Raw genomic sequence first — 23,024 nt, 5'->3', positions numbered from 1 at the left:
GTTTGCATGCACCTCATCAATGAGATACAAATATAACAGGGTCAAAGGTACCAGGCCGGGTAAATAAACAGACCTGACAGCAGCGTCTCCACCTTCCAAGGAGACAAGGGGAACTACTGTTTGATGGTCTCTGAGAAGCCGGGCACAATACCTCAAGCAGACACTCGACCTTCTTTCAGTTTGATCCTCGAAGCTGGAGTGTTTCTCAAACTTTCTGAAGCACAACCCCCCGTCAAAAAAACAAAAAAAATCAGGTTGGCATTCCGCTGCCACCTCCACTGGGACCTCCAAATTGAAAAATGTATTGTGCATGTGTATGTGTGTGTGTCCTCCAGATCCTGACCCTGAGGCTGAGAACCAATGCTCTAACCTACAGTGAGTACAGTAACCCTTAAATAGCTCAAGATTACACAAAAGCCAGAGAACACGGGTACGTTTCGCTAATGTTGCCATCTGCAAGACTTTGCGGTTCCACAGTGAAGGGCAAGGACACATGACAACGACCTTCAGTTTGAGCCTGGATGCTCTCACGGCCAGCAGCTCCCTGAGGGACTGTTAATGCTGCTGCTGGTAGAAAACACTACAGGTAGATGAAAGAGGCGCCAGTGTTTATGTGCTGATTTGCGGAAAGCAAGAAACAAGCTAATTGGACCGCTCAGGTTGCACTTAAAAGTTGTGTGAGAAAATAACAGGTAGGGAGTTTCAGGAGTAAAGGCTGATCATGGAAGTCAAGACAGAAAATGGGGAATTCATCTCATAAAAAACATCATATTGAGTCAGTTGAGATGATTTTGTCTTTTCTCAGAATGGTACTAGTTCCTTTGATACTGTTGTTCCACTGATTGACTTCATGGGCAAGTCTCGTTCTAATTATGAAAAATTATAATATTAACAAATACTAAAATGGCATGACCATTGTTATGATTTTGAACATCTGGCCGGTCAAACTGAACCACACGGCGGGCCAACTTTGGGAACCCCCTGCTTGTATGTTGTTTATTTAGCTGTATTTTGTTCTATCTTCCTGTATCTTTTTTTTTTTTTAATTGTGTGTCACAATGAGAGCAATGAAACTGTGTCAAACTCAGTCAAACATGCATGTGTACAAGGTTACAAGAAAACCATGTCTGAGTCATTTGTGCTACATCTGTTTTATAAAATAACACACAAACTGGGCCAATAAAGCTGATTCTGACTTTAAGGGAAAATGAGTAACGCTGCCTGTAAAAATGGTGTAGGCAGGATGTTGCTTGAACTTGTGACCCTACACATCGCAGTGACCCGCTCAGAAGTACTGACCCATATTTATCATCTGTATTTGTCCTTCTCTCTTTAATTGAATACATTTGCTGAGAAGTTAATCCGCACGTCACTAGGATGAAGACATGATTCTTGAGGCTTTACAGTCGGCAGCTTGTCATGGAACAAAACAATTCTGTTGACTGGCAGCAAGAAAAAGACATTGGTCAGTCACTTATTAGGTTTTAAGGCAATTTTGATTGCAAAATGCATATGAATATATGATGGATGAAATGTATATGATACAAAGCCACACAAAAGTGTCATCAAAAATGTTTAAGGATATATATATGTATATATATATATATACACATACATATACATATACACACACACACATATACATATATAGTATGAGAAATGGAATAAGAATGTGTAAACTGAAGTTTGTTCGTTTTTTTTTTCTTTTCACACATTCGTCCACCCCTTGAACTCCTAATCAGATCATCTCATAATGTACATTGTGTCATTTAACTAATGCTAAATTATGTGGTATTTCTGCAAAGCATTCTGCACATCTCCCTGTCAATCACACACCGTGGGCGCTGCTGTGATCTTTGCTTCCTCGCAAGTCTTGTTGACAGTTCTGTATGCTTTCTTATCAGATCAACCACGGTGGCTGCATTCCAATCTCTTCCTATGACTCCTCTGTTGTCTGGATGACAGACATTAGCGATTAAAACAATTTAGATTTTTAAAGCTTTGAAAACCTGACCCAGCACATCGGACCTGATTCTTTGGAAATTTTCAGGAGATATGAGAGAAAAGCTTCAGCTAGCCAGCAAACTGTGAGCGCATTACCAATTTATTACCCCAAGATGGCTTATGTTAGGTAACTCAGTGTAACAGTTTGAATAATGAATGCTAATGTTAGCACTAGCTCATACAGGCAGTTGAAATTACATCCAGTGCCAAACATATATGTTGTCACGGTTCGGCCGTGGCAGTCTGGGCTTTTGCTTTGTGATTTCCTTCTTCCCTCACTAGCTCCTTACCTGTGTGTGTGTGTGTGTGTGTGTGTGTGTGTGTGTGCCTGGGTGTGCGGGTGGCTGCTGGTTCCTGCTGCAGCGGATTGACGCACCCGCGAGTGTATTTTCCTTTTACTTGGTTTTGTCTCGTGCTCGTGTATTTCTTTCCATGTGTGCCAAATCTTCAGTGTCTCCCCGCTCAGCTCGCGGCTCACCTGAGAATTCACCTGGTCGCTGCCAGACTGCTCAGCCCGCCTGTCTGTCCTGCTCGCTCTCAACATCCCTGCTTGTTTCTTGCAAATGCCTTTGAACTGATGTTCCTGCCTCAGGCCTCTGCATTCTGGGTCCAACAGAAACCCCAACCATGACATACAGTATATAGTAGTACTTAATGTCACCATTATGCTATGCTTCATTCTCTTTTAGGACATGTGGGGGTGTACTGCAAGATGGCGCAAGTGCAAATCATGCGTTATCTGACAAAATGTCAAGTAAATGAAGTAAATGAATAGTTTCAGTTTGATGTCCTACTGTCAGTTTAAATTATATCCAAATGAAAAGAAATATGTTCAACCACAAACATAGACTTAAAAGTTGAATTACAGTGGTCAAACTATAACTTTCAGCTTCTGGCCTGAGGCAAAAAAAAAGAAAAAAAAAAAAAAATACATTACACAGGCAACAGATTTGTTTTACTTTTGTCAGTGAAATAATGCCAATACCAACATTTACCTTTATAACCCTGAATCTAGGGGTAAAGATGAATAAGAATTATTAAGAAAACAACTCGTCATCAGAACAATAAAATAAAAGTTATAATTCAAACTTCACCCACAAATACGCGGTTTGATCCGTAACGATATAAATAAATTAAAAACGGGCAAAGAAATGAAGATTATTCAAAGAAGGGAGGCATGTTTGTATATCTAATGATATAAGTAGAAAGCCGAAGTTCTTCTTTAGACTTTACTATATATGGCCAAAGAATATGGACATATGTTGCGGACATCTTGTCTGGGGGTCTGGGCCTTCAGTTCCAAGTAAGACAATCCTTAATGTTACAGCATCGGATGCAGTGATATGCAATGAATAGACAATAATTTGGTTCCAAACTGTGTGCGACAGTTTTGGGAAAGCCCCCTCCTATCTTAGCATGACAACAGTCTCGTGCACGAGCCCAGACCGGTCTGCAATGAGCCGCTGACCTCCAACCCATTAGACACCTTGAACCGGATGAACTCGAAAGGCTGGCTGCCAGCCAGATGCTCTCGCCCAACATCGGTGGCTGAACTCGCTAATGCGCTTGTGGCTGAATGGGAGCAAATCCCTGCAGCCAGGTTACAACATCTTGTGGAAAGCTTTGCCAGACATTTCCAGACATGTTTTGGCTACAAAAAAAAAAAAAAGAATTTAAAAAATAGACAAGTCAGGGCATCTCCAGGCTTTCTGACAACAAAAAACAACTGTTTTAAATGAGATCTTAAGACATTTCTAGCCTCGTTTGCAGCCAACAAAATGGTTATTTTAAGCCATAACATGATCTTTTTATAACCCTGACCCAAGTGGTTTTCCTGATTAAACCCTAACCGGAGCATAAGCACACCATCGTCACGACATGAGATTCAACAGTGAACCAAGGTAACTGTGAAGATGCAGCATGAAGAAATGTAAAAATTCCATAGTTTGCTTGTTTATTTTGGTGACTGGGCTGTGTTTGCTCTGGTGAGCTTGGCCGAAACATTTTTTTAAAAATTTTTTTAATTATCATTTGGCTCCTTCCAGACGGTAAACAGCCTGAATCTGCAGCAGACATCTACAGGGTTGCACTCATCAAATTCCAGGAAAGACTGTCTCCAAGTGACCTAATTTTTTAATTTCTAATTTGATGAAGACATTGATTGCTTAAATTGCTTGGCATAACAGCACAGGGGTTTCCTGCACGAAGACGTTGCGAGAACGGGCAAAAATGAGCAGCAGCGAAGGCAGAGTAGGTGTCGTAGTTCAGTCTGATGTTGCACCTCTGGCCCAGTTTGTCCGTGGAAAGCAGACACAGTGACTTTAAATAAATAACTGTGGAATCATTTGTGGAATAGTTCAAGGCTCATTACTACACAACTTTTCCCCCCTAGGGTTTACGAGGGGTACGATTGTTGGCGCTGCTGTTGCAAAGACAACTGGATCGCTTCTGTTCACCTCAGGGTCTCAAATGACAACAATGCAGAACACAACATGAGTTGGTTCAGTCATTTAGTACATGATAGAGATGGATCGCCAGTAAACATTCCTTTTGCCTGGGTGACCATGCGCCCAGCGCCAGACAAAGTTGTATGCTGGTGAACTATGAGGTGAACTAATGAAAACAGGGATGGGTTCATTAGTTCACCGGTCTGTCATTGTGCAATCCACATATACTTCATAGTGATACATTGAAGCAGAAAACTTGTCTGTTGCCAGTTTATAAGCCACAATCACCTATTTTAGATAACATCTTTCCCTCCAGTTAATGAAAAGCAGATCGCCTTTCTGTACTTATCGTTTCTTGCCTGCGTCTCACGTGCTCATGTTTGACAGCAGCAAGGCAGGACCACTGATTCAATCTTGGCTGCATTGTGTTCTTAATCAAGGGCACACACAGGGAGATTCCTTAGAAGAGGAGAGGATCATCCTTCCAGACTGAGGATTCAACCCAGCATCCTTTAAGTCACGTTTGCTTCATCTACTCTAAATCTTTCCCTGTCCCGTGGAGCTTGGACATAGGAATACTTAGTAATTCAAGCTTTTTCACCTGCGTCTGTCTCACAGGGTAAAAGTAAGCGCCTTGAGCTTTTTCCTCTGAGAGGGTGTCCTTGTTGTGGAGTGATGGACAGACTCCCTTTGGCGCCGGTTGGCTTAACACAGTACATACTGCAGGCTTAAATTCCTGAACTGTCATCAGCTGAAAGTAATTCACAAATAGCACACAATGCATATTGAATGCACCACCTGTCCATGTTGGGAAGCCTGCACGATGCAGTAAATAGTGAACCAAAAAAAGATGACAGATGATGCAGCTTTTATTTTTGGCCATAATGAATGGAAATTGATAATCGCTCACATGCATGTTTGTAGAGGTAGGGTTTGAGTTATAATCTGAGCCTTGTGTGGGTCTGAGGCAGACCACCAGGAAGAGCACCAGGTTGATACCACCGTTTGTAGTGGCAAACTGTAATTCACTGTGAAGTGTTCACTGTGGCCCAAAAATACTTTTTCCAATTAACTTACACTGTGAAGGAAGCCTTGATGTAAAACGGTGGATACATTTTCTCTGGGCGTCCCAGCCCCCGCAGAATGACTGGTTCCACTGTCAGCATTTGAACCATTCAGTCCAATAAAATGTTAAAAAGTCTGGAAGTGCCGCACGATTACATTATCATATCCCCATTCAAGTTGGCCAGGTGCTAAACTGGAAGTTAGCTGCCTCGGTCAGCGAAAGCTACACAGACGACAGGCGAGTCATTTAGCTTCATGCATCACTGAGCAGCTGTGTCCAGGCAGAATTACAACATCCTTGCTCTGAAGGAGACGTCTCTAACAGTGGCCATTTTTGTGAAGACCCCCGCAGATTTATGATAGATTTTTACAGCTTTCGTAGGAGCTCAGAGCTCTCCCTAAGGGAGCTCAGCTGTGACACTTAAAAGGGTAACTTGACAGCCCGGGGTTAAGTTATTAACCTACAAGAAACTGCATTATTGCCAAAGATGTGTTTGTTTAGAAACATTCCGAACTGGCCATCCAGCAAAAAGTACTGACAGTCTATTTTTCAAATGCCGGATGCCCCACTAAAGGAATCATGATCAAAAAACATTTGTTTAAAGTTTATAAAATTTCTGCTAATTATATTTTAGTCACTATTTTTTCGATGTTTTTTAAAGTGTTTGTCTTTCTATATTGTTTTTAATAGCAGGGAGTGCCATCGGAATTGTTTCTGTTGACTTGCATTGCATTATAATGTCAACTCCTGAACATTCATTGCTGTGGCAGCCTCAAAAAAGCATGTTTTTAATCATTATAAATCATCAAAATAAGAGCCAAGTTTACGCTTTAAGAGTCAAGTGTTTGCTGCTTCTCTGTTGTTGTTTTGTTTTAGAATTGTTATCTCCAGACCGAGTGCAGAACCATCAGTAACAGAAATCACCCTTAGTGGCACTCTTCTCACAGTAGAGTGGTGAGTCAAAATCAAAAATGCCAGACACTCCCAAACATAGTTGGGAGCTCTGCATGCTGTTGGTGTTAATATCTTGATTAGCAAACATGATTCCTTTACCAGCAGCAATACTTGTGCATTGCAGAGGTTACACAAGAAGGTACCCTTACCCATGAGAAAACACCTATTTCTGATGAAGCAGAGTAGAGGTTTCTGGTTCACCTACTTCAAAGGTGCATGGGAACAAGTCTACAGAGGTCTAAAAGCTCCAGCAGCACTTGCAATACACAGAACAACTTTGTTACACATGGTCATATAAAGTTGTTCCATGGCTGCCAACACACTAATTATCTCTTATGTGTATTAGAGTAATTCATAAACTAGTGGAAGTGGAACAAAGACAACCGTCTGAGCACAGCCTTCCCAGAATGCCATGCGCATTCCAAGATCCGTCTCCTGGCAAGAAGAAAAAGCCTCAGATGATATCCGCACAGCAGGTATGTGTGACAGCAGAAGGCCTTAAGCAAAGTGTTGAGGCCAACAGCACATCACGCTGCATGAAAGGCACATTGTGACCGACAGCTTGACAGTTACACTCTGCTCCAGTCAAGCGCACAGATCAGGCTCTGGCTCGATTCACAGTGATGACAAATTCTCCCTTTGATTTCCTGTGACGCTTCACTCCCACACCGTTCAAAAGTAATTACCACAGCTTCTATGCGAGGGGAGTGACATTAAGACCCGGAGGCTTTGTTTATATTTGCGCCGCCATCTTTCCTCTTTGCCCCAACAAAGGAGATTCCCCCGCCACTGACTACTGTATACTACAAGCCAATCAATCCATGGTGATAGATGATGGACAGGATGGGGTGTGGCTTTATTCACAGATTCGTGTTTTCACAACATACAACCTCCAACTGTTTTCTGATGCAAGATACCAGTTAATTTGCGTGACTCATCCAGATGTGGTAGATACTTAAACGATCAGTCCCTCAAGTGTTGTGCAGTCATGCTGGTAGTTTTGCTTTTAAAGTTTCCAGGTTTTGATATATTTGAGATAATTCCCATAGTTTTTTTTTTTTTTTTGTTTTTGGTAATCTACACACACCTGAGAGGACGATAGACCATGATGTAGTGAGGAAACATGACGGGTGTTCTGCTGCTCTCAGTGCGCTTGCAGAGCAGAACACATTGAATACGTTTTGTAATCTGCAAAATGTGTTCCACGTGTTCCGTCATTATCAACAAAGGCTTATTTGATTCAGTTCCAAAGGGTGGGTGAACATTTTTTTCCCAACACTTTAATGACCATGATTAATAAGTTGTAAATTTATACTTAATCAAACTTAAATTAATAGTAATTTCACTGTTACCAACAAAATGTTTTCCAAACCATTTATTAGGCAATCATTAATATCTTTAGAAGATGAAACTTAAGTTAACCTGCACGGTATTTAATAACCATTGACAAAGTATTATAAACATCAGTTGCAACTTTACAAGAAATAATTGCTTAGTAAATTGTTTAAAAAACATTAATTAACAATAGATTTTCCATTTATTATGGTTATTTCTATGAAGTGGAACTGATGTTTATTTTTCACTTTGAAACTCCCCATCCCAAAGCAAAACGTTACTCTTACAACTCCAGCTGTTTTTTTATGTTGTAGACAGAGCTTAGTAAACATGTTACGAACACAACCCTTTAATCTGTCGTACATTTCCTCACAGACACTGCAGAAATGCAACAATAAAGGACTATGTCATGGGAAAGATGGTTGATGTAGATGCAGTAGATTTGTAAATGACATTACATCGAAAATGTAATTGGTCAGAGAGACTAATGACGGTGTACTTTTGGAACATTGGATTTCGATTTGGAACTCGATTTGGGATTTCAAATTGGATTGGCTGCGGGCTCGACATCCTGTGAGGTATGGCAACATCTCCCTTTGGTATGAAATGCACTTCAGAACGTGATGCACGCTCCTCGCCACATACACTCCTGCAGCATACCAGCAGGAAATCAGTCGAACAAATGTGATGAGGTTTCATTTCACTTTATTTAATAACCTAGACCCCCACCACCAAGGGCTGTTGCATAAAAAAAAGAAAATAATAATAATAATAATAATCTTAAATCGTACAAAAATCAGTCACTCAGTAGATGAGGAGAGACAGAAAACACTGCAAACCTCAAGCTTTCTCATTCAGAGCGCTACCTACTTTCCAGAGCAGACAGTTGGTTGAACATTTCATACATGTTTTATCACCGACATGGGGCTCTGTTGTTTGAGAGTGAAAAACATCTATGACATGATTGACAAGTGACAGTATGCACACATAGAAAAATTAGTAGAGACAAAATAATGCATCATGATGTTAAAGCATACTGTCAGTGGTAAACAAAAACATCTACAGCATTTGCAGTGCATATAAAAATAAATAACACTGGATACAGGTACACCGTAAATATATGTACATATAAATTCAGGGATAAACAAGGTCAATGCATAGCAAGGCTCCTTAGTACCACCACAGTGCTCCTAGCCAACAGTAATCAGTCTTCTCCCACTATCAAGAATTGCACTGAGCAGAAAGTCGTCGTACTGAAACAAATTATTGCACCGTGAGGTGAAAGAAAACAGGAACATCGAGCAGCTGTGAAGACATTAACATCAGCATGCGAGAAAGAATATTTCTAATGTCCTTTGCAATGAGTGTGATGAATTGAATACTGCTGAGCTTCCTCACCGCTACAATCACAGGCCAGTTCATGTTAGGTTCATGGCAATCAGGGCTCCTGTTGAAGTTACACTGTTAACCATATGTGCAGAAACAAAAGTGGGTTTTGATGATCAGTCATTGGCCTGTCATTCCTTAAAGTGTTCTTAACCAGGGCAGACATTTGTTTAAACCATCAGACCTCTTGGGAAGCAGCCAATCAGGGGCTGGGTTTTCTTTAGTGGTGTTGCAATAGAACTGAAGGGCCTGAGGGAGAGATTTGAGATTGGATTTGTGGATCCTTTTTCAGGGTTAATCTGTGGGCAGGTACACAGATTAACCCTGAAAAAGGATCCACAAATCTCTCCAATATGTAGGTAAATAGCAGCAGTATGCAGAGAATGACGGAGAGTATGTTGGATTGGGCGATCACAGCTGTCATGAAAATAAACACAAGGACAACTCCAAAAACATAAAAATGTGGAACATTACAATAATAACAAGGTAATCATTGCGGAACAAGATAAATGAAAAGGGGTTTTTTTTTTCCGTAATATGTTCATTTTTCAAAGCACGCTGGCAGAAAACTGATGGCTAAGCGTGTGTCACTGTTGACCATCACATAAAATGAGTGTTGCTTGGATCAAAGCTATGTGTATGCAGGAGAAATATTCATCTCTAGCGTGAATGCAGTATCTGAAGAATGGGATACAGACGAGGAGATGCATGGGCTAATGTGACAAAGGGAGTGCGGAAATAGTCTTTAGATGGGATCACAATGAAATTTTGAGGTGAAGGCAGCTGTGAGCACAGAGGCCAATGATGCAGTGGCAGGAAGTGCTGGGCGAGATCAATACAGATTAGAAGACGCTGCTGCAACGGAACATAAGCCTGGTGTTGATTTAGACTGGAGTGTTATTCTTCTCTCTGGATGGTTTGAGTTATTTTGAGGTGCAAACTCTGCAGATATCATCCTGCCTTGAGGAAATCTGGGGAACGTGTCATTTCCTTTAATTGTCCATGATACAATCATTCTGTTTTTAAAAACAATAACACACAGGGAGTGAGTCACATCTTAGTGAAAGAAAAAAAAAAATCCAGTGATAAACAATGACTACACATGGAGAAACAAAACAATATTTATAACTACTGCAGATCTACGATATGTGAAATCACATTCAGATGAAGCACACACGTTGGCATCTACATCTGCAATATATGCCTTAAATAGATTATCCCAAATTGGCTTTGTGCTTTTTGTTACACAAGTTTCATGTGCAGATCAACATTTCCCTTTTTTTTTTTTTTTCCATGATTAGTGTTAAAACAGCAGGACCATGCAGAGCAGCCTGCAAATATGTGAATAAATCAAACCGATAAAATGACAATTGATTAAGAATACACATTGTTAAGGGGGAAAATGCCATCTTATTTCGGAGCATTGAAGAGCTCTATAAAAGTAGTCCAGCTATAAACTACAACAATGTCAATCACCACTTAATATGCGCTCAATCTCCTCTAGTCTCTTCAAGGCAGCTGCCCTTTTTTCCTCTATATCTTTAATCTCTTTAGTGGACTTACCCTTAGTCCGCTTTTCAGACTGGCTGCTGGCCAAAGACTCTGATTGGTCCACACCCACACCTCCAAGGCTTTCTGCAGAGGATTTCCGCACATTCTTCTCATCCCCAGCCCCCTTTCCAACAGCATCAGCACCCCTCCCTTCCTCCTCACCGTCAGCAACCTCCTCCACCCCCTCCTTCACCCTCTTCGGCTTTTCCTCCTTAGCCGACATGGTGGCTCCCTCTGCTGAAGTGAGCGGTTGCCCTGCTGCGCTCATGGCAGCCATTTTGCCTCGCACAATATTCAAGTGACGACGCACATACTCCTCGTTTGGCGCCAGGGCCAGGGTTTCCTCCAGGCAGCGCTCGGCCCGCGGCAGGTCACGCTCCTCAAAGTAGACCACGCACAAGTTGTGCTTGCCTTGCACATTGGTGGGGTCCATGTGCAAAATGCGCTCAAAACAGGCTTTAGCACCATGCGTGTCCTTTTTGTGGTTCATGAGGATGTCGCCCTTCAGGATTAGGCCCTTGATGTGCTCTGGGTGGTGGCGCAGCAGCTCGTCCAGCACAGGTAGTGCATCCATTTCACGTTTAGACTGGGAGTAAAGCAATGCAAGATTAAACAGGGCGCTGCGGAAGCCGGCCTGTAAACCGATGGCTTTACGCATCCACCGCTCAGCTGCCGCATTTTCATTGGCATCCATGGCCAGCATGCCAAGGTTGAAGTAGCCGTTGGCATCATCAGGCTCCTCCTCCACGTAGGTCAGGAAACGGCGGTTAGCCTCAGGCCAGAACTTTGGCTCACCTGCAACAGAAAGCAGAAAAATAGTATGAGGTCAGGCTGAACCCAGTGTCGTTCATGACATTTAAAGCCTCAAGTTTTTGAATGGAGTTTGTATTGATTTATGACAACATCTCCCGAAAAGAAAACCTCAAACAAAATCCTAAATTTAAATATAGTACATTTTTGGATTATATGAGAAGGTCTTCATTCTTTCAATAAATAAACCATCTTGAACACACTGATTGAGGCCTTTTAGCTGCTTTGGAGTTTTTGGAAAAATCTTTGAATCACACAAGTCAGAAACTATCCCACGCAGCCACCGCTGAGATAAATGACATATTTCATTCACATGGAGCATCATCTCTAAGTGTCTCCTCGGCTCTGGCAATATAATTCAAAAACTGAGAGTGAAGGTTTCAGTGTGAGTCTAACCATGTCGTCTGTTGAAGCTGATTCTTATCAGCTGAGAAGATTTAAGAAGATCTTTCTCGTAACTGCTAGAGGCAATTGGTGTGATTGAGAAAGGTGAACACAGACAGTAGCATAAGTAGGAATGTAAGGAATGAGGAGAAGAAAACTGTATGGCATTCTTGGAGCCCTGCCAACTTTGACACCTGCGTGCACCTCACCACTTACTGCCGATCATCAAAACATTTTTAAAAGATTTATGTCAGAGAACCAAGTCCTCCAAACATGCAAACAGAGCATTCAGTCTACATTCAAAGCATGTCTAAGACAGCATGCAGTGAACCTTAGTTTTGCACTTGTTGTGCTGATGCAGCATACAGTCAGGGGACCTGACAGACTGCTGAGAATACACAACAAACTATACAAAAAAAGAGCTACTGGAAAATGTGGTGAAAATGTAAAAAAAAAAACAAACACGTGAAGTTTTACACGCGCTGTTTATCCACATCAAAACTCTTTTATTTCACATACAGCGTTGTGTTTGATGTCCATGCAAAGACAGCATGTGATGGTGAGGGTTCGTGTCCCTGTAGTGGAGAGACAGGTCGTTTCAGGACTCAAAGAAAGTGAAACGATGTGTTTATACAACTGAAGAGAATAATTTGATAAATGTGATGCAAAACCTGCAGAATGAAAAGAACCAGACCGTCTGAGTTTGCCAAACATGGAACGTATTGTGCAATATTGAGAAAGTGTTCTTTAAAGTCTTTATATGAATCATTTCATGAGTAGATGTCACTGTTTAAATGGTGGAAGATATGCACTTTTGATTGATAGAGAAGCAATGAAAAGCTTTTACACATGTGCCAACATGTCAAGGGTTGACCGGTCATACAGTTACGCTCAGTTCTGGGTCCCGGAAAAGGAAAACACGATGTTGACAAGAAATATTACTACCCTAATGACTCACCTTTTTCTCATTAATGCAGTTTGGTCCACCCTACATTAAATGTTAAATAGACGTCACCCGTGATGTTTATAGCCTCAGCGAAGTGCTTTTCATACATGTTTTGCACTTGTATTAACCTGCAGCAGGAATGTGGAAGTAGTAAAGAGTGTAAGGCCGAGGGTGGCGAGATATGCAAAAGCAAAGAAACATGGGTGGAAGAGCTAACATAAACCAAAGTCAAACCTGCTGTGAATCTAACTGCTCATAAAATGTTTTTATTGTCACACAGTCAATGAAGCATGCTCTGACAGAAACTTGGCTGGTCACATAGGGTTCATTGCAACATCAGGGCAAATCTTAAGAACAAGGTTACACCCTCAAAGGTAATATCAGGTTATGTCCTTTGTTTTTACCAGCAGGCGTCAAAAAAGGCCTTACATAAATGCCAAAATAGTGTGTTCTATTAGCAAAACAAAGCTTTTGGTCCAGTTGTATTTAAACTATTGACTTCCTCATAGTAGAACTGGCAGGCCTCACTCACCAGACTCCTGCATGAGAAGGGCTGAGTTGAAGAGTGCCAGCTTGTGGCGTGGGTTGAGCTCCAGGGCGTGGTTGAAGTTTTTCAGGGCTTCTGACGGGTCCTTCATCTCAATGTTCACGATGGCCAGGTTGTACCACAGGTCAGCATTGGTGCGGTCGAGCTCCAGTGCACGGAGGTAGGCATCCCGGGCCTCCGTGAGCTTGTTCATCTTCAGCAGTAGCTCCCCTCTGAATATAAAAAAAAAAAAAAAAAAAAAAAAAAAAAAAGGACAAATGTAAATCAGAAGTCAACATGTGTTCATTATCTTTTACTTGATGGAGAATTTACAGTGAATTCAACTGATTTTTCAACTTAATTTTAAGAAAATGTGCTTTTTCCAGGGTTTTTGACCTGGACCTCCTTCCCTACAAGTTTGTAAAAACTGTAACTTAAAGCAGCAATTCACCCAAAAATCAAAAATATTTTTTCCCTCTTACCTACAGTGTTATTTATCAATCTATGTTGTTTTGGTATGAGTTGCTAAATTGCAGACTTAAAGAGACCTTGCTGTGAGCAGCTTCATGTAAGAACTATTTTATGTCTGGATCACCACGCAGTAGGATTGATACGCATGGAAGTAAATCAAATGTCATGTTTAAAAACTACCAGTGATTTATGCATATGACGTAAAATGGACATTACCTAACAAATACTCAACATCAGATAAATAATAAACTGCCAATGCAAACTTTCAGTACATTACATTATTTGAGTCTGATAGCAAGACATACTTTAAAAATTGAAAACAGGAAAATGGCCAATATAGGGAAAAAAACTGAAAAGTAATGTATTGTTTTGCCCTGTATGTGTGAACATACTGAATGTTGATTCATCTTGCTCAGAGATTGAAATCTGACGGGTACAAAGTTTAAAAATCATGCCTGCTAATGTAGGCTTGTTTGAAGTCTGGTCTCATGCTGATTGCTTGTCTATAGAGCTGATCGGCCTCCTCCAGCCTCGATTCGTTGGCGCGGATCAGATTGGCCAGGTTTATGTAAACATTCAGATGGTTAGGCGCCACACGTGTTGCATACTTCTTGCCAGGAATAACCTGTGGAGATGTTGAGAAGTTGTTTATTTCACTGCTTTGTGCACAGAAATACAAATGAAACAATTTTACAGGTCTGATAACAACACAGACACTGTGTTCTATGTCCCTAGTAACTGTATGCCTCCTGAATGATCCCGCCCTCATTCTGTTGTGACCCATACATATTATGATGAGATACCTGTGGCATGAGGGATTTGGCAACAAGGTAGGCATCTTCTGCCTCCTTGGACCTGTTCAAGTTCTTGTAGGTTCTTCCAACATTCATGTGGGCACCAATGTCATCTGCAAAAACATTGTATAGAGTATGAGAGAGGCAAATTAAAAAAATCAACTGCTATACAGAATCAAACATGCATTAGCCTCTAGGTTATTTTTCAAAGGTCCAGTGGTTGTATCTGGAGGTTGTATCAGAAACGCAGTATTGGCCAACCAGTGTGTATGTGGAGACTTGGAGAACCACCGCTGCGGCAATATTGGGGCATCTCTTTGTGAAAAGGGCTTGTGTTCTCTTTGTCCGTCTTGGGCTACTCTAGAAACACAGCAGTGCAACATGTTGGACTCTGTGAAAGCACCCCCACTCTTTTGAGGTATGAAAGGTTCATTCTAGGGTAACACACTAACCCCACAATGATTTTTAGTTTCAGGTGACTATACACTAACAAAATTATTCTTAAGACTACTAGACCTTTAAGTTCTTTTTTTTTTTTTTTTTCTACACCTCAGTTGACCTTGTTTTTTTTATCCAAATGTACTTTGACACATTTCTCCCATTTTGCTTTGTTTTAACAGCTATGCTACTAAACTAATAACTAATGAAGTATTTAGGGTAAAAATGCACCTTTGTTATGAGGAGACCAGAAGAAAAATAAACCCTTCTGGGAACCAGTAAGAGGAGTGAAGCTGGAAAGGGGTCAGTCAGGATAACCCAATGCCTCATGATTAGCATAGCAGGAAATCCTCATCTGGTTAATGTATTTACATCGTTAATCTTGGAGGAACACTCTTGGGTGGTGAACCGGCAAAAGTGCTGATGTCTAAGCTGACGACAGGCTTCCTGAAAACTAAGCTGTGAAGCAAAACACATGCTGGGAGAGGCTTAACTTGCTCCAACTGATTTTAATGTATGTATGTTTAATCATGAAATTTGGTATAGATTTGTCAGGTGTTTGCAGTGATTCTTAAGAGTATAATGAATGGATTCATTGAATAGTAGGTGGCTGTTTACCATGTGTGGACAGAAATGAAATGGCAATCCAAAACAACTGTATAAGCACAAAGTCCTGGGGAACAAGGACAAGGTTAGGTGTTGTAAGTCTTTACATTTATTTCCAGTCATCACTTTCATTACCTTCGAGATTTATGCACAGTAGTCATACAGTTTTATTCTTATGGCAAAGCGTAACCAATTACATGTTTAATTTGCACCCCTTTCTGCACTCCCTATTTTCAATTTGTCTTTGTTATTTTTCCTTGATAGCTAATTGTATTGACTCAGTTTGTTTAAAGAAAAATATTTTTGATGGTTTTTACACATTTCGAATTTTTTTTTTACAGTTCCATTGTGGACTATCGAAGAGGAGAACTAGCATCTGCAATAGCCGTGAAAGTGATTAGCCAATGAACAATAAACAAGAGCCTTTGTTAGATTCAGAAGCATAGACACTTTGTACATTAAGAATCAGAAGGGATCAGTGACTTAATTAACAGAGGGTGGACAAAGTAACCATAAACCCTGCAATTCTGAGGTGATACAGTGCAGTGTGTAGTGTTGTTACGTAAATGTAATTTCCCTTGCCACATTATGTAACTTTTATCACTGGTTTCCTGATGTTTATGTGCTTCTGGGGGAATTTGCACAGAAAAATTAGTCATTCATCTCACCCATGTTATTACACTTGTAATTGCAATTTACATTAGTCCCTCAATGCATTCTAAAAAATATCATGAAAACAAGAACAAAAACAGGGAAAGCGCTGGCAAACACATGCAGACCCTGACCGAAATAAATAAACAAATAAATAAAATAACTGTAAAGAACTTAAAAGGGTTCTTGCATAACAACTCAACAGATTTATGATCAAAGTAAAATCAACACCTCTGACAGCCTCAACAAACCAATTATTATGATAGGACCATTACATTGTGTAACAGTCTGCTGATGTCAGAAAATGATACCACTTTACTGTCATGTAGCCTTTAAAACCAACAAAAGACAACACTCAGCCATATCCATATTATGATATCCAAAATCTAAGATGCTATAAAGTTTCATATCACGATACCAATAGTTAAACAGTTGTGTACCAATATTGCCTAGCCCTGTATGTTTTAGATGGTGTTTCTGTTTGCACTTACAAAGACCTTCTTACACAGTTTCTTAAAAAAAAAAAAACTTGAAAAATGGTCAACTGACAACAATAATAACTGACACTGAATCCAAGTGAAACCAGAACATGAATATGAGAGATCTCACAGTATCTCAAAGAACATATTTTGCAAACAATAGCAGTGGTCTTCCTCATATTGGCAACTGACGTTTCTTACCTGGCTGGACGCGAGTGGCCTGGAGAAAATACTGCAGTGCCTTCGCATAATTGTTTTGGTTCTCAAGGGCATGGCCAACATTATTCCACAACTTGGCATTGTTCTTATTGACCTGAAGAACCAGACAGTTGGAGAAATCATGAAAATTAGCTTGTTTTGTATTGTGAAAGATTGATCCATCATTTTCATCATAAGAAAAGATGAGTCATCTGTTAGACTGTGTATTGAAGCCTTTAATGACAGGTTGGTTAAAGATTTGTTTTAACATTGGAAAACAGCCAGGACATATTGAAGTGGGCCAAGAAGCTCTGGCAACGCTGCCTTAATTGTCTCTCCAGCTTACCTTCAGTGCAGACGTAAACAGAGTGTATTCCGACTCCCAGTCCCAATTCCTGTTGAAGGTTTTAACTGCATGTGTAGTTAAAAGCACCCCAATTATTAACCACGAAATCCTCTTTAGGTGTCTGCAAAAGAAAACATTTGAAATTATACTGATTTGGTTAGAAATCAAAGAAAATAATTACTGACATTTAATAATTCAAAGAAGATCATTTTGGACAAGCACTCACCCTTTATGTGAGACAATCTTGAAACCATGTGCAACAAGAACACAAAAGCCCATACTGGGAACATAAAGGACCCTCTCTGCCACAACAAAACCCACAGGGAAGAAGAGGTTGGAAGCAGGAATAAAAGGCAGAACGATCAAAGACAGGGCCTAAAGGTGAAAGACACAAAAAGACTTAAATCCACGTGAACCATCTTGATTAAATGCACTTGACAACATTGTAATATTCAGATATAATGCTTAACATGAGCTACAGACAATGATTATGATAGGGTTTAGATTAGGGATTAGATAGACTTGTTAGTTGCTGGATATAAAATAACTTGGCAACTTTTTCAAAATCTAATATCTAACTGCCATCAACTTTCTGACAAAAGCAGAACATTCAACCTCTGTTTATCTTGATACGACATAATATTTATGGGTTTTAGACTGTTGGCCAGACAAAGCAAGCAATGTCTTTTAAGTTCACAGTTTAAAAAAAGAAAAAAAGATTAATGGCAACATCATTCACTAATTGAAACAATAATATGTGGATGAATCAATAATGTAAACAATTGCTAGTTGCAAGACTAGATTCAGCTTCTAAAAAGGTTATCCACAATAACAACAGGCAGGCTCAAATCTGTCCATCTCATCATGTGTGCGCCAACGAGAAGAGATCTGATATTACAGGTTGTGCATCCCCCTGCAACAAGACATGCATACAAATTAAACTTCAGCAAACTCCTTTAACTAAAGCACAGTTCTCAGAACTGGAGTGTAGCTACTGTTAATTGACAGGTGGAATAGTATGAGAGCAAAGGACAACACAGGACAAGGATCGCTTTAGTACAACTATAATAATAACATCTCTATTTTCAATTACACTGATTGGACAGAAACACTGACTCTTCTTTAACTCCCCATAAATGTCACCATGTCAAGCATTCTGAGAGTCTATCCTTGGGGTTCCTGCTCAGTGTAAAGACTTCAGGTTTCATCTGAATCCACTCACCATTGTGTAGCAATCTGAATATAAAAGAAAAGAAGTATCTACAGCCAACATACTGTAAATGCTTCATCATATTCCATAAAAATGCCTGACAAAATACTGCAGAGTATACCAACAATTGTGTGATTTTTACAAAGTTTTCCTGGTTTAAAAAAAAGCTTACACCTATCTGTGTAGAGAATACATGAAATGATAAGTTGATTTACCAGTTAATCAGCAGGAATTTTGAAAACACTTTTCCATTTCAAAATGTTTTCGGAAAATGTCAAAAATGTACAGCTTCTAGGGCCTGTGTGGAGTGAGCATGTTTTCCCTGTGCTTGGGTGGGTTGCCTAAGGGTCTTCCAGCTTCCCCCAACATGAAAACATTCACATTAGGTTAATACTGATGAAGATTATTGTTAATTGTAACAATTGGGCACACCTAGCAGCCAATATAGAAAGAGAGGCAAGTTAGAGCCTTATTGGTGGAGAGCTGTTCTCTGAAACTACTAAATGTGTCTCGCGCTCCATGTGAGACAGCTGGTAGCTTTGCAATGAAGCCAAGTATGTTGATATGATATGATATGATATTGTTATGAAACATATTCCAAAATGCTCTTAGCAAACCAGAGTTGACACTGGTCACACACAAAGGTCATAATTCAGTTTATTTTGTGTTGATTTGTGGTCCCCTTTTCTAAACTGAAGCTGAGAGCAATGCTTTGAGGGAAGTTTACTGACCTTGAAGTAAGAGAGCCATGGGTCTGTTGCACAACAGATCCTAATTTGTTTCTGTGTGCCACAATGAACAATCACTACTCATTCATTCCTTCGAAGCTTAAGAAAGAGCTTATGTTTTATCTCTTCTCATTTGTACTGATTTAAAGTGAGCTTTTAGGAATGTCCTTCAATCCTGATTTTGTCTCTGTGAATCAACAACGGAATGCAGCATACGTCACAAGACATTTGTTATAGATAAAAACAAGAAGTAGACAACAAAGGTAAGAACCTGAGCAATTGTACTGATGATACGGTACTAAAAATCTTTCGTCTTACAAATGATGGCCAATTTTAGCATTAGCTTTGATGCTCTGCTATAATATCCAATTAGGTTGGACAGAAAATCATCATCTACAGTTTCTGTATGTGATTGTGGCTGTTAATTGCGAGAAACCACTTTAATATCACACCACATCTTTCCTTAAGGGTATGCCTCCACCAATCAGTCAAGCTTGCCTTTTACAGTTGTGTCTGTCAAGACGCATTATGTAGTGACTACTTTGATATCATTTAATACATCGTATTAACTGCATTTCTTTGAAAAATTGAAGTCATCACTATATTGACATGTATGATTTCAGTAAATCATATTCAGGGAGAAACATACTGTCTTCACTTAGAGGCAGTACAAGGACTGATGGGGTGTGCTTTCACACAGTGCAGAAACCTGCATCACCTGATGCTCAATATCAGCCAAACAAACTTGTGATGGAATACAGTTCAAATATGTATTTGACTGTCATCATGCTCCAAATTCTGGAAAGTGGATGCTTCATGCACATCGTCTATGATTAGTGTCACCACATCGGTATCTGATCTGTGACTTTTTGGATATGTACTGTCATGACTTCAACATTTTAGCAAGTCCACCAAAAGGTTCTAAGAAGATCATCCTACAGTCTTAGCTTGACACTTTGCCAGATTTAAAGAAATTCCCTCAAGGTGTTCATCATGCCTCTGGCTACTGCTGTTTCCCAGATGCCAAATCCTTCATTCGATTGAGAAGGAGCAAACATATGCATGGGGTTTACAAAAAAGAAACACCACAAATATGTTTTATTGAGCTCTTGTTTATAGGTATCCTATACAAGATATACAAATCTCAGTTTTTGCAAGCACTATGCTTGTAATTGTATTGATTGCTCTTTAAAGAAGTGGTTTTGTGTAGCAACGCTGCTGCTGCACTCTGTGTTAGAGATAAAGATGGTGGTATGTTGTCTGAATCAACAAAATACATTCTGTTGGCCCATCCCGTGACACCACTTGCCACCTCCCTTTGACATCAAGAAGTGACTCAGTGTCACATCTGCCGTACAGCATACTAAGCAATGCTACAGTCTGACCACTTAACTGTGTTGACATATTGTGACCATACATATTGCATCATAGTGCATTTGAATAATCTGACCAAACTTCCTCTCACCATGATGACAGTCTTGGCCGAGCTGTGTCTGTAGCGCAGGCTGTGGTAAGCTAGCAGGCCCAAAAACATGTAGAACGCCAGGGTGGCCAGGTTACGGAGGTCTATGAGTGACTCCACCAGAGGAATGGTGCCCATAGTCCAGTCGCAGCAGAGCTCAGAAGGATTCAGCAGAAGCCATGCATTCACAGGAAGAAGGTAGTTGAAAGTTAACTGTCTGGTGGGAGTGGGGCTGACTGCTGCTGGGTTATCAAATCTACAATAGAAAAACACAAAGAAGAAAAGTTAATCAGACCAATAAGGCAGAGCATGGGCAAAGCAGGAGAGGGTAAAAAAAACTGGTTAATATGGACTGGCGTGACATCTGACATCTGGAAAAAAAAATTAAGACAGCAGCACAATTGACTTTTAACCTTTGTATGTATTTTCAGAAATATTTTGCTGAAATATTCTCTTATTTGGTCCCCTTCATACTAGGGTTGGGCCGATGGACGAAAAGAAGTTTGATGCTGCTCACTGCACTAACATTACATCTCCATGTCCCATTTATTATTTCCTTATTAAACCAGCACAGTTATGTGAACCCAAGACACTTGTTTACATTTCTGGCAGCAGTGTTTCTATTCCCAAGGGTCAGTGTTTCTCTAAGTCATGCCATGTTCAGTCACAGTTTTCTTAGCTTAGCGTTCTTGGCTAGACGGCCAATGTTGTTTTATTAGCATACAAGGCTAAACTAAGCTAAGTTACGGACATGTGGTGCGGAGATGAGGCCACTATTACACCTGGCACAGGCATGTATGTCTGCAGTAAAAGGAGATAGTTTCCTCTGCAGGGTGAGACAGATGGAGATTGATGTCAGAGCAACGGTGAGAAGCAGCGGCGGCTACAGTGGTGAACCAATATCCAATTGTAGCCTTACAACAACACTGAGGGGACACGCTGCCTTGTCCTACCCTACTCCATACTTCACTAAATTTGACTGAACATGAATACATTTTAATAAATTAAGTTTTACAAGCACACATGTCACAATGTATCAAGTACAATACAGTGCATTGTATTTGATGTATTTGATGTATTCATTGATAATTGGATCTTTATCTTTTCCAAAATCCTTACAGAGATGTCATAAATACATTCTTAGCTTTGCATTTATGGACGTTTACTTTTTCTGTCACAGATTGATGCATCTTACTCTTAACATTCTGTTAGTTTTAATGTGGAACAGGATAGTCTTACAATTTTTGTCATCATGGTAAGCCTCCCGAGTGCTCACTACCAACCATAATTCTAACATCACTGGTTGGGAGAGGAAATCACACACAGACTAGCTGTCAGCTTTAAATTGAAACGTTTCTATTAAAGAGTGAGATAAGTTGAGTGAAAGGTTTCATCTTGATAAAGAAACGTCAGGACTGTCAGAAATGAAAGGAGGCATGAGTCATAAATTACATTGCAATCTGGTTGATCATTTTTTTTCTGAGTAAGTGAAATTTGGCATTAACATGAACTAAAGGAAATGTCAGGGGTCAGAAGAAAAACTTTAGGATTTATCCTCTGGTAAACTGGATGTCCTCCATGGCAAATTGCAATGATGACTCCACCCTATTTTTGTGACCTTTTGCTGTTGACCAAATTGCTGGCCAGGGAGAAAGTCTGACCACATGGTGGTGCTACATGAAAGGTTAATAGGTCCTCAATGTCATTAAGGGGACGTTAGCATGTGACAATAAATATCCATTCTGAAAATGTATGGCTTTCTGGCTGGTAGCTGTTGAAATTTAATGCATACAGAAATATAAAACCGATCCGAGGAAGGCTCTGACAACAAAAGAATCTGAATTTGCAGAAAAAAACAAAAAAAACTAAACAATGAATATGTTTTGTCTACGAAGCTGCCAGTGACAGCCCTAGATCTCTCTTTGGTGTCAGGTAAGCCCTTCCTGTCTTTATTTGTATTTAAACTGATCAGGTCCAGCAGGTAGCCCAAACTTGTTTAGTTTTCCAAAGAAGTAGGCCTCCTCTTTGAAAAACTGATCATAACTGGTGATAATCTAAATGTACAATATTGTTTTGGCTTGAACACAGAAATTCTCACAGACAATCCGGAGACATCCTTAGGATTACAGCCAGAGGATTAGCACATCTAGGCTAATTGTGTGGAATTTTATCTTCATGATCAAATGCCATTAGTTTAAGTCTGTGTGGAATCCTGTACAGACTATTTCCAAA

At 40.1% G+C, this 23,024-nt stretch overlaps 1 protein-coding gene across 5 annotated transcripts in view; it reads right to left on the bottom strand.

The window, feature by feature from the left end:
* Positions 1-23,024, bottom strand: part of tmtc3 (transmembrane O-mannosyltransferase targeting cadherins 3) — a 34,307-nt gene that overhangs the window by 1,129 nt on the left and 10,154 nt on the right. For 3 of the 5 annotated variants that reach the window (XM_037105948.1, XM_037105947.1, XM_037105945.1), the window contains exons 7-14: positions 20,796-21,048; positions 17,619-17,767; positions 17,393-17,513; positions 17,050-17,161; positions 14,684-14,787; positions 14,336-14,505; positions 13,416-13,642; positions 8,495-11,538 (exon numbers count right to left, since the gene is read on the bottom strand). In XM_037105948.1, coding sequence (XP_036961843.1) covers positions 10,661-11,538; positions 13,416-13,642; positions 14,336-14,505; positions 14,684-14,787; positions 17,050-17,161; positions 17,393-17,513; positions 17,619-17,767; positions 20,796-21,048 — 2,014 coding nt within the window. In that variant the 3' untranslated portion in view covers positions 8,495-10,660. Of the gene's footprint in view, positions 1-8,494; positions 11,539-13,415; positions 13,643-14,335; positions 14,506-14,683; positions 14,788-17,049; positions 17,162-17,392; positions 17,514-17,618; positions 17,768-20,795; positions 21,049-23,024 lie in introns of those variants that run through there. The other 2 variants (XM_037105950.1, XM_037105949.1) reach the window with 2 other exon arrangements.

Source organism: Acanthopagrus latus, chromosome 8 (genome assembly GCF_904848185.1).
Source record: "Acanthopagrus latus isolate v.2019 chromosome 8, fAcaLat1.1, whole genome shotgun sequence".
NCBI classification, from domain to species: Eukaryota; Metazoa; Chordata; class Actinopteri; order Spariformes; family Sparidae; genus Acanthopagrus; species Acanthopagrus latus.
This window is presented reverse-complemented; position numbering and strand designations above follow the sequence as displayed.